The sequence below is a fragment of the Ascaphus truei genome, chromosome 19, assembly GCF_040206685.1.
Source record: "Ascaphus truei isolate aAscTru1 chromosome 19, aAscTru1.hap1, whole genome shotgun sequence".
In the NCBI taxonomy this organism is placed as follows: Eukaryota; Metazoa; Chordata; class Amphibia; order Anura; family Ascaphidae; genus Ascaphus; species Ascaphus truei.
This window is the reverse complement of record NC_134501.1, coordinates 15,588,189-15,600,688: the sequence shown is the minus strand read 5'-3', so window position 1 is coordinate 15,600,688 and position 12,500 is coordinate 15,588,189. Positions and strand designations below refer to the sequence as shown.

The 12,500-nt window shown below is 42.6% G+C and overlaps 1 protein-coding gene and 1 long non-coding RNA gene across 2 annotated transcripts in view; one reads left to right on the top strand and one right to left on the bottom strand.

Annotated features, from left to right (window-relative positions):
• The window catches only part of CDYL2 (chromodomain Y like 2), a 24,501-nt gene extending 22,752 nt beyond the window's left edge, over positions 1-1,749 (top strand). The window contains exon 7 of the mRNA XM_075576740.1: positions 409-1,749. Coding sequence (XP_075432855.1) covers positions 409-567 — 159 coding nt within the window. The 3' untranslated portion in view covers positions 568-1,749. The remainder of the gene's footprint in view (positions 1-408) is intronic.
• Positions 1-12,500, bottom strand: part of LOC142469948 (uncharacterized) — a 22,236-nt gene that overhangs the window by 4,417 nt on the left and 5,319 nt on the right. The window contains exons 2-3 of the long non-coding RNA XR_012789131.1: positions 8,113-8,254; positions 294-456 (exon numbers count right to left, since the gene is read on the bottom strand). This is a non-coding gene — a long non-coding RNA (uncharacterized LOC142469948). The remainder of the gene's footprint in view (positions 1-293; positions 457-8,112; positions 8,255-12,500) is intronic.

The following is a 12,500-nucleotide window of genomic DNA, read 5'->3' as shown; positions in this document are numbered from 1 at the left end:
CCCACCTGCAGAGGAAGGGATTTCCCTCTGCTTCCTTCCTTCATCTCAGGGCCCCGCCCCCTGACCCAGGCCCCGCCCACCTGCAGAGGAAGGGATTTCCCTCTGCTTCCTTCCTGCATCTCAGGGCCCCGAAATGTGCCGCCAACGGGGTAGAGCGGACCCCCTCTCCCCCCCCAAGAGTAAGCGCCCCTGGGCTTTAGCTACGCCCCTGTGTCGGAGCTTCAGGCGGTTTGTCCGCTTTGTGTGGCACAGGTGGTAATGTGTAAGGAGTACACACCCTATTGCATACTTACCTGGGGGAGCTAAATCAACACCATTTCCTTTTTAACCCAATATTGCTGAGGTGTTCTCTTTGCCGTAAAGTGGGCTGACAGAATGTCTCACGTTGAATCATTGTATCCCCTCCAGGTGTTAGAAGAATCGAAATACCTGGTACGAAGCTTTCTCAAGTCTGTACTGGAAGATGTGAATGAGAGAGAGTGTCAGATGTTAAAGCAGTTGTGGAGCTCACCCAAGGGCTTGGACTCCTTATTCAGCTACTTGCAGGATAAAATCTACGAGGTCTGATCCCATTTGTGTTTCATTTCTACCTGCACATTCACGGTGACCTTGGAAGAAGTTTGGGGACAGGGGCCCTCGAAATGCCTAAAATTATGCAATGAGGTATTGCAAGGAGTCTGTAATACCGCTTCCAGAATTTTTTTATTTAATGTAAACCAACACAATGCCGATGTCCGCTTTCTCAACCGTAATACCATTTACTGAATGCTGCCATTTTCATAAGCCTACACAGATGGCAAATTACATTCCATAAGCCAGATAGCACCTTTGCAGCAAAGTATGGCTCGCTGTACCATCTGTACTGAATTATCATACTTGGTCACAAGAACTCTGCTTTGATACGTTTGCTGTTCAGTCTACAAATCCAGTTGAAGTAATAATGTGAGAATTGCACTTTGTACCTATTTTTTCCAATTATTTGTTTCTTGTACTAAAGTATTGGGTGATTTTGTATATATAGTATGTTCAGATTTGTTTTGTCACGGAGAAACTAGATATTTTTTTGTTTTGTTTTGTTTTCTGCAAATGAACTAATTTATTTAAGTTTTGTATTTGGCGTTTTTGGAATTCACACACAATGTTTTGCTACTTTCCTATATCTCATGTATGGTCTTCGCACATCTTCTTGATGCATTTTACCAACGAAGGGCAATCAAAGATGTTGGGAAGGCAAAAAAAGAACCGCGACTTCTAGTTAATCTGCAATCGCCTCTCAATGTCCTATTACTTATCTAAGAACTGTGAAAATGTCTTAAGCTGTACTGTGCTGGAGAATATTAATGAACTGACACCTGGATTTCACTGCCCTGTTAAGCTTCCTGTAAGAAAATAATACATGGTGGAGAGTTTATCGAAGTATTTTCAGGTTTGAAATAAGTCATGATATTTCTTTTTTTTTGGCACAATGAAAAATATATTGAAACAACAACATTTTTATATCCATCTCGGTGTTTCTCAACCTGCGTGCTGGGGACCCACAGGGTGCTGCGAGTCTCTGCCAAGGGTGCCGTGGCCAAGGGACAAACTCGGCGGGTACGTCCCACGCTGCCTGGTGATGTGGCTACTGTGATCCGCCTCCCCACTCAGCCCAGTACAGAGGAGAGCGAGCCTCTCCACCTCCAGGATGTGCCCACTGATGTGTGAGGGTGTGGTGTCCGGTGTGTGTGTGATGTTTGTGTGTGGGGGGTGGGGAGGAGAGTATGATGATTGTGTGTGGGGGGCGGGGAGGAGAGTATGGTGATTGTGTGTGGGGGGCGGGGAGGAGAGAGCGCGTGTGTGCGTGTGTGTGTGTATGAGAATGAGTCAGGAGGAGTGTGAGGTTGTGTGTGTGTGTGAGGGGGAGGAGGAGAGTGATGGCTGTGTGTGTGTGTGTGTGTGTGTGTGTGTGTGTGTGTGTGTGTGTGTGTGTGTGTGTGTGTGTGTGGGGGGGGTATGATTGAGAAAGTGGGTGAATGCTGTGTGAGAACGGGGGATAAATGTGGAGTGAGTGTGAGTGTTACGTAAAAAGTGTGTGTGTGTTAGGGAGCCCCGATATTTTAAGGTTGAGAACCACCGATATACATATGTATGTATATGTAAGAGATGGATTATCCTGGATTGAGATCCCCCGTCACCTGGTTGCAGACATTAAAGCAGCAGTCTTGTTCTTTGCTCTTTTCTTTCCACAGAAGTGGTTCATTCCCAGTTTAGATTTAACACTTAAATTGTTAAAAAAATTAAAAAACACCCTAAGGTAATTAGGTGTAGGGCTCAGTGTGTACGCGTCACCATTCCTCAGTGTGCACAGACTTTTCACAGGAACGCTCACTTATATTTGTTTTTATTTTTACAATGTTCATCAAGGACATAATTTCCACTGAGAACTCCATCTGATAAAGGAATGACCTCATACCAGCAAAAGGTACAGTATGATGCACAGGCATTTTCTGGCAGTGTTATTGCAATCTGTGTCTGGCTTTACAGTAGTTTAAACTGCCAGGCCATATACAGTATATGACACTAGTTCAGTATCCTAGTGCCTCCAGCCTATAATCTTGTAAGCTCTAGTACTTACTAGAAGTCATGTATACAGACTGACCGAATAATATGAAGCCTTTAAGGGGAGATGGGTGTAGAGGGGACAGTACTGTATCTTGTTGGCAATTATGTGCATCACCTGTTTTGAACAAAACATGTTGGTTCTGCATTCAGAGTTTATCCTAAGCTAATGTCACCTTCCCTGCTGCTTTCAATTATACTCTTCTCTGCAAAAAGGGGGTGCATTGTAGAGTAATGCATTGCAGGCCCTCTGTTGTGTGGTAGGGTTAAAAAGTAATTATTTAAAGGACTAAAATCGTCAATTCTTAGCCTGCATGCGTCCTATTCCATACCTGATGATAAATGTGTACTGCCCTGCATAGCACTGACCTACCCTCCAGGGTCCTGAAAATTGGCCGTGTTGGCGACAGAATTGTTTAGGGCCCTCCATAGTGACATTATGGACCATATTTACTAAGCAGTGCGATTCTATAGGACACTGTCTAGTTTATTGAAGTGAATTAGCTGCAAGGCCTCTTCTGGCAATGGAAGGTGTCTTATGGAAAAGCACTGCTTGGGAAATATGTGATTATATGTCTTAAAGTCTTGGAAGTACTGTAAAAAATAAACCTTTCCTAGATCAGTGAAAGAACAGCCACAATAGAGCCCATTTTGGCATATAATCATGAATATAATTTTGTAGTTGTATTTTTATAGCGTCTTTAATAAAAATAGATTAGTCCTTAGACCTATTCAATCAGTTATTGTGCTAATAGTTGGCAGTCATGTCAGAAATCAAACCGTTTAAGCAGCAGTCACATACAATGTATCTGAGATGACAATTTCTGCGTTATCTCACTCAAGCTTCTCTTCCTGCTCTACCAATGCATACAGTACTCTCTCTGTGAAATCTGCTTTAACAGGATCTGTGGAAGAGTAAGACTGTGAATCATACATGTTTAATCTCTTCACTGCGGAGGTGCTGGCAACGCACTCTCGCTCAACGTATAGCAGGCTTTTTGGGCTCTGAAATTCCTCGTGCATTTTGCTCACTTTGCATATTTATTTATTATTTTTACTTTACCTGTGGTAGTTTACAGCCACCAAAATTAAATAGTGCTCCCTAAAATACCCTCTGTCCTATCCTGGTTGGATGCAACTCTGAGAAACATATTTTTAGAGCATGGTCCTGAAATAATGATGCATTACACATTGGAGGGCACCGTGGCAAGAGGATAACTTAAGCAGGATCTATATTCTGATCCTCTTTTCTTAATCACAAAACCAGATCTTCATGTTTTGAGAAAGTAGTAAGATACTTAGGAGATAATTGTATAATGTCAGGAGAGGCCATTCAGGCTATTTTCTGGGCCAAAAATCCCCATTGAAGTCCATGGCCGATTGGGCACTTGAGATCACGTAGAATTTCCCCCATAATCATAAAAGCAAGCATTCAAACAAAACCACAATGAAAGGCCTGATACAATGAATCTGACAACCAGACATTACTGCAAAGTCAAGGTGAACATGGAATTAACATGTATGATACTGCGTTGGAGTATTTCCATGATTCTGATTTATAAACAAACTTCTTTTAGATGCAATTTGCCTTGTAAAACAAATATCCATCTCTTGTCTGAGTGATGGAGTTTGGCCATTTTTAGTTTTATTAATGAAGAAACCCTTAAGAGCTTGGACCAGTCGTTTTTTTCCAAAAGCAGCCGTGCTTATGCCATTCGTTTATTAATCAATAGGCACAGTTGTCGTCATTTCCTAGCTGAAATAGCCAGTTATTTATTTATTTTAAACATATTGCAGCTTTCATGGCCGGAATCTATGGATTTGATTCAAGTTACTGCATTTTGTTTGTGTGGTTTTTTGTTTGTTTGTTTTTTGGTTTGTTTTTTATTCCTAAAAGGAAAAAAAAGTGGCTGCCTGCAACAATTTGTTCCCAGCATTGGTTCCCCTCCACCCCCTGTAACTGCTTAACGGTCCCAGTGATGCAAGCTGTCCTTGGGAAGTGCATCATGTGCAGAGATCAGAACTCCTGGTGAGAAGAACCTGCCACTGCATTCATTTAAAAACCAAACTTGGCGACTAAAACACAGCGAGTGTGTAAATGTTAAATTGACCTACTTTCATTGTTAATAAAAGCAATCTTGCTTAATGCTTTGTTGATGTCTGTAACATAATCCACTTCAAGGAATCCCCTAACCAGTGTTGGTACTTTTGGGTGCAAAATCAGTTTTCTCACTGTAAGACATTACAAAAATCCCAAAATTGGACTTGGTACTCACCCATTACTTGGTGTATTTATATGGGGGCATCCACGTTGTCCTGGCACTCTGGTCCCACACCTTCGCCGTATGGGTGCAGCAAATACACCAACACATATGGACCGGCACTCATCTGGTTAAATCTGGAACCCAAGAACTCACTTGCTCCGTCTTTTGTTCAGAATACCAGATTTCTGTTTATTTCAACAGCTCCCATTAGTTGGCATGTACTGTTAGTACTACCAGCGACGTTTCTCCCGCCCGTGGCCCCTTCGTCAGCTTAACGTAGGGAGGTGTTGAAATGAACAGAATGCCGCTATTCTGAACAAAGAAGGATCAATTGAGTTCTTGCGTTCCATATTTAAGTAGATGAGTGCCGGTCCATATGAGTAAAACATACAGAACACAACTGAAAAACATGGCCTTGGGGTTGTGGTCTCAATTACCGGCATGGTGGCCACAAACATTAAGCCATTTGCTGCCAGAAGGGTCTTCAGGTGCGTTGCTGACAGAGGAGGGGTTAAGAACTAGAGGATCACATTTCCGCAATCCTATGAAATATGAGTTCATTTTGTAGGGCTGTGCAGTGAGATTCTCAGCAGAAATTGAGGTTAGAACAGAACTGCTGTGTGTTGGTTGTCAAAGAGGCACCAAAGCTGGACAAGCGCTCCCCAACATAGCGACATTACAAAAAAGGAGAGGCGCTAATGCACCAGTCCTCGAGGACCACCAACAGGTCAAGATTTCAGGATATCCTTGCTTCAGCACAGGTGGCTCAGTCAACGACCATCACCTGTGCTGAAGCATGGATATCATGAAAACCTGACCTGTTGGTGGCCCTCGAGGAGTGGCGTTGGCCACTCCTACGCTAATTGTTGCCAGACCCCTCCCAACTCCCTTGTCAAAAAAAAAAAAAACGGACTTCTTCGTGTCATTTTCAGTGCATATAGCTGTGTGATTCAAAATAAAAACGCCTAAACCGCCTAACTCGACCCCTCACCAATAAACCACGGTGCCATTTATTTAGGCTGTGTCTGGGGCAAAACTGCATCTTCTCCCCTTCAGTGCTGAAAGGGTTAACCCCTTCACTGACCACAGGATGCACTGCATCTTGGGCAGGGAAAGGGTCAGCTCATCTCTATATATTACTCAGGTCACCGTGACTAATAGTCACGGTATTTGAGACTATAAATACGACGCGTTGTTACGTACTGTCCGCTGTTTCCTATTGGGGTACATTTTTAGAAAAGCCTCTTTTTTTTTTTTGTTAGCCTGTTCGTGTGTTTTTCTTGCTATGCAGGCTCTCCCGTTATATTGTAAGTACTGTACGGTCCTTGGTTACTGCAATACCTTCTGTTCAATAAGTAGGCTGAAAAAAAACGTTAAAACAATATATATTTTGAGGCTATAGAGTTGCTTTTATGTTTCTGTGCTAGGCTATGGGGAAGCACTTTCAGCAATCTGTGTGACCCTACATGCATCATTGTGCTGTGTGCCAACTGATGTCTGTTACAATGTGTAGGGGACATAGTGGTGAGCTTTATTTAACATGGCATGCCACACTAGGATGGAGTTTTAGGCTGAAGTGTCACATATTTTATTTAAGAGATCTCTTCTTGCCCTTTCCAATGCTGGTTTTATTTTATTTTTTATAGCTGAAGTGTCCGGGGAGGTTAAAATGGAGTTGCAGTCTAAAGGTTACCATGGTAACCACAGGCACTAAAGATGAAGAAAATCATGATTTTTAACATTAAAACATTTTTTTATTTTTTAAAGAGCGGGAGATGCTTAGGACGCAAGATCCTAATATTGAGTGGAACTCGTATAGTCTTTGGGGGCGGATTGCTGTGTAAAGAGAAGTGTGAGAGAGAGAATAGTTTGGCTATAATTCTATTTATAGAGATCTCAGAATTTTCAGGATGTGCCACATCCCCTTTACCAGAATACAAATAGGATAAATATACACCCATCTGTTTGTTTGGTATTTGGACCCCATGGGGCAGTAACACAATAACAGATCAATGTAACTTATTTAGAGAAAATCCTTAAAATTAAAGTTGTACTTTTTTTTTTTATATAAATTATTCCTGTGAAAAGCCGACATTCTAATCTTATCTTGTAACGATGGCATCATAATTACTTTACAAGCAAACACAAGACGTGGCAAGTGAGATTATTAAACGTGCCACTGCAATTACTTTGATCCTATGAGGAACATGTCCGCTTAGCATGAAATCCAGAGGCTGGCTAATGTCATTTCAAACCGTTTGGTGCAAAGCCTGTTTGATGGCATTGTATATTAACGTTGCCAGGTACGTGACACTGAAGTGGCCATAGGGCTCTGTGCCATATGGTTCTGGGCCCCACCTGCATGGAAAGGGATAGGTTATTGCATTGTATATGTGAATAAGCCTTACCACTGGATTCAAGACTGTGCAGTGTCAGTGTCATTCTGCAGCAGGAAGGGGGGGCTTATAGCTTAAATCTCACATTTTTATTGGGAAAGGGATAATACGAGCCGTTTCTTCTCAGCAGTAGCATTTTACTTTGTAAATAGGGCCTTCGTTGTAAATGAGCTGCATGCATCATCGAAGTAACCACTGCAGTAATTCCACAGCCTCCCTGTGGCCAGGCCTGTGCTAGAAAATCCGTCTGCAGAAGACCTTTAACCCTTTTGCTGCCAGATGTGACAGGCTATAGGACATTGCAGAGCAGGACTTGGCCTCGTGATAGGATTGCAGAACTTTCCTTTATGGGAACTGCAGAGCCCACAGTACTGTTTATCAACACCCGCCTGCTGTTTTTAATCTGGCCCCAAAAGGTTTAACTAATTGGTTTACTAACAACTAGCGAACCAATCAGATAGAGAAGCTTAGGAAACCATCAACAAGGTTTGACACAGTTTGCTGTGACAGTTACCAATCTAAAACATTAATATTTTCTAACCCACATTGAATGTCTTGAATTCAGTGCAGATAACCTGCCTCACGGGGTTTCAGTCGTTCATATACTACAACACATTTACTGTTGCATTACATGCAGAATGTTTACAATATAGAAAATGGATGCATGGATCACTGAATGCCCTAAATGAATGCAAAGCACTTTCCTACAGCACTATGGGAGTTGAAATTTAGCAGAGCAGGCGTTTAATGTAACATAGACAATCGTAGTCATGCCAAACATTCCATCCATAGTGAGCGTTCCTCTACCCAATCAACCACATGAGATCTAATAAAAAAATACACGATAAACATACGTGGGGTGCCCTGTTTGATATGTGACGTGTTTTCCACTTTCTCGGGACGTACTCCGCACCACTTAAATGGAACATGAGGGGAAGACTGCTTCGCTGAATATTGAACGGGAGTCTGGAGGTCAGACGGACACAAATCTGGTTTCTAGAAAGGAATGGGACAAAGGACCAAAGAGTTGTCATTTCCAGAGCGAGGACGATTTACACCGACAATGACTTATGGCCCCAATCCAATGGTGAGAGAAATGGTTCTCTCACAATAGAAAGATGGCTTTGGTTTTTTTATTAGTTTGAGGCATGATGGTATGCATTTAATGTGACACGCTTCATATGAAAAGTGAAACATTATTATATAGTGGTAAGGTTCATCACCAAACCTACAATTAAGCAAAGTACCAAAAATGTGCAATACATTTGAATACTTTTTTTTTTTCATGTAGTACTGGTTATAGACTCCGGATTTATTCCAAAAACTAAATAATTAAAGCAAACACCTGAAAGTCTGTTTTTCCTTACAGGCAATCAAAGGCGGCAGATTATATATATATATATATATTTATTTCAGGGGGTCTCCTGCTTCCAGAGATACTTCCTGCGAATTATGTGCCGATAGCTGCTTTCCTCAGCGACCAGGGTTCACAATATGGCCGCTGTTAAGAGATTTCCTGCCATGCGGACACCAATGGGAAGCTGTGACTTCATTGGCGCGGCTTGCTATTGACCCGAGTGACGCGGTAGCTGTTACCTTTAAAGCTCTGCTGAGCCGGAGCAGCTACAGGCACCTACTTCGGAGGTAAGTATCTCTAGAAGTAGAGGGTACACTGAGCTGAAATTAACGGGGTTCAGCTTCGGAGACACCCTGCTTCAATTCTATATTTGTGTGTGATAAACAAGAACACGCCGGCTTGGATTGCTCCATTAACAATTTCCTTTTTTCTTTCTTTGTAAAGTGCAGTCAGCTCCTATAGTGGTTCTTTATTGAACTGATAGCGCCGATTGTGGCGTCATGGCACGTAAAATCCCATAGATTGTAATCGGAGTTTCCGGGCCATATTGCCCCGATCAGAACTCTTCAGTTTAATTATTAGCCCCTATGTATTCTCCTTATTTTAAAATATCTTTTACGTGACCCTTTTCATCTGTGCATCCTCTCCGAGGCGACGTCCTTGCTTCAAAAATACAGAGACCGTAAAATAGCTTTGTGTGACCTGTGAATAACATTCTCCCGGTGTTATCAGATGCCGAACGAACCATGGCCAGTGAAATATTGAAATGAGAACATGGATATGGGGGGGGGGGGGATTGGGGTTCAACGTGTGGAAACCAAGTCATTAACAAATGTTTTATAAATCCAATCTCATTGCAATACCATACAGTGCATTGCCGGCCTTTCTAGCAGCATCAACTTCATGTAGGAAGCTCAAGACCCCCCAATCCGGTCAGGTTTTAAGGATATCCCTGCTTCAGCACAGGTGTTGCAGTCTAAGACTGAGCCACTGATTGATCCACCTGTGCTGAAGCAGGGATATCCTTAAAACCTAACCTGTGGGGGGGTCTTGAGGACTGGAGTTGAGCATCACTCATGTAGGTAGGTCATGTATATTTCTCTTAACTGCACTGTATTGAAACAAAACATGCATTTTTGTTATTAAAAAAATAATAATAATTTGTTCGATGTTATAAGACAAGCTAAGAGTTTCTAATGTTTGTATTGTATATTTAATTTAATATCACCAGGGCACCGGCATCCCTTATCATAGTGATGTAAATATGTTCTGATATCCCTGCAGTACAGAGAGTTGCATCTTCTGGTATATGAGATATTGACAGTGTATAGACAAAACTGTATACAATTTATTTGTTAATGGTCCTGTAACTAGTGAAAGGACACATGTCTGGGTGCCTTAGAAGTTGTATTTTTCATGTGTGTTAATATACAGTATTTATACATTGTGAGAAGCTGCTTTGAATAAAAACATTCAAAACGCTGTTCTGTGTTTCGATTAATTCAACTGCCATTTTTAAAGATTTGAGGTGCGTGTAAGAGAAAACATTTAGTTGTTTACAAGGTGCGCCAGCACACACTACATAACACTTTGTTGATGTCACAAACAAACACAAAGAGAGCCCAGTGCTATATCCAATGGCAAAAATACACAGTGAAATACCTATATAATCTCTTGAATAAAAGCGTTGTTTAGTTTAACACTTTGGCCAAAGCATTGTAAGCCTGCATGCCCCTCCAAGGCATGACCACAATTCATAGGTCCTAACACTGATTAAAATTCTCAATAACCTGTACAATACGAGGAAGAATGATCATAATTCGCTGCATGGTTCTAAATCTGATTGAAATTCTTATTTACCTGGACAATACCAGGAAGAATACTGTGGGCCTCATGCAGAGAGCATAGAATTTTAAAATTGGCGAATTTCATAAAAAGTAGCTTTTTTGGAGAGTTTTATTCTCCATATGCAGAAAAGTGCGAATTCTGCTATGTTTAACATGGATGCGTGTGGCGAGTTTAAATTGGCGAGATGCGCGCTTCAGAAACGTGTAAAAACAAATTCGCGCCTTTTTTTTCCCCTTTACTATAGGCGGCGAGCGCCATCTTGCCATCTTTTCCTGGCGCGGCAAAAATGCGAGAATCGCGCCATTTTCTTGGCGCGAACAGCCGCTACATGCCGTTCGCACCTCTCTGCATTCGGAGAGTTTTAAAAATGGCGAGATGGAGGTTCTCGCCAGCCGCGAGGCGAGTTTTAGCAATAGAAAAAACAAAATGGCGCATTTTTCGTAACTCGCCATTTTCTGCCGGTTTCTGCGCGAAATTGTACAAAAAATGGCGAATTTCGAAATAACGATGCTCTCTGCATGAGGCCCTGTGTATTAGATCTGTCGCAATCTGCTGCATGCAAAGACCTGTGCATATGGAAAGTGGGGTGGGATGAGCTTTAAACTTTGTTGATGTCGCCATTTATCAATGATTTTTTATGATATCTATGGGTATTCCCACATTATACGTTAATAGATGGGGGGTATGGAGTACCACTACCCTTTATTTTGTCACTGTGCTTTGGCTTAGCAGGTCCCACAACGTGTAGTAGCTGAGGCATCTGTAGAACATGCACAGAGGTTACACACAGTCTGTACCTCTGGGCACACTGCTTTGTACGGAAAATCTTGTACAAACTAAAGACTATACAGCTGGAAAAATCAATAACTGAAGCGCTATCGATGTCTCTGCCTGTACGGACTTCATCCCAGCTTCTGTATACCAGCGCCCCTGCTGTCTATACAAGTTTAAAAGGAGTCGGGGCTTCAAGTCAGGCAAATGGGGCAGGGCCACGTTTAAACTCGCGCTATTGTTGGATTTTCACGGCTAATGAACACCCCATGCTAGTGTCATGATTTGTGGAAGATGGGGTGGAATTTGGGGATTGTGCAGCATGGGTGTATTTTTATTTATATTGCCCCATCTATGTACATAGCACTTCACAGCAGCAGGGTTGCCACCACTCCGGGTTAGACCCGGAGACCACGGGTTTTGGCCACGTACCTCCGGGTCTAATTAGCTTGTTGATCTCTGGGTGGCGGCGTCTCCCGGTATCCTCCAGCATCTCCCCCCTGCAACTCCTGGTCATCTCATAATACCATGAAAGCCACCTCTATAGGCGTTACTTTTTTCCCCCCACTTCTACTTGTTAGGTCGGCGCGTGTCTCCCCTCGCCCAGCCAAGTGCAGAGATGTGAAAACCAAAGAATATAGCGGTCACACGGGAGAAAGCATTCAGCTCGTAGCGTTTGCAAATCATTCATCGCTCATTATGACGTCGCACTTTTATACTGGATTGCCGAGTCCCGTATTATAAAAACTTCAATGTGGTAACCCTACCGGAACTTCCCGCGGCAAAGCGAAGTCTAGAACCAGCGTGGCCTGTGAGAAGGAAGGGGCTGTCACAGGAGGCGAGCTCAGTCTTAAGGGGATGGGGAACTGAAGCATACTAGGGGGGGTGGATGGGGGAGGGGGGCAGGTGGAGGAGTTCATATGAGCTAAGGCATACTAACGTTTATCGCCTTTTGTGGATCTAGGCCTATATACCCTAATATCCCACCAGCTCTAAAATTGGCAATTGTTTTGTAAATATAAAAACATGTCATTAGTTTTATTTATTATCATTTTATTTATTACCATATATGTGAATTTTGTGTTGTATACTGGGGGGGCGGGGCTGCCCCTCCCACCCAATCACTAATCCTACCACTGGTCCTTGCAATACATTGCTGTCCCTTCTGTCAGTGAAGGGGTTAAGGAAACTGCCGGAGAAGCAGCATTTTGGGAAACACCATTTGTAATGAACGTGACTCCTTTTGGGCCAACACCAGTAAAGGTT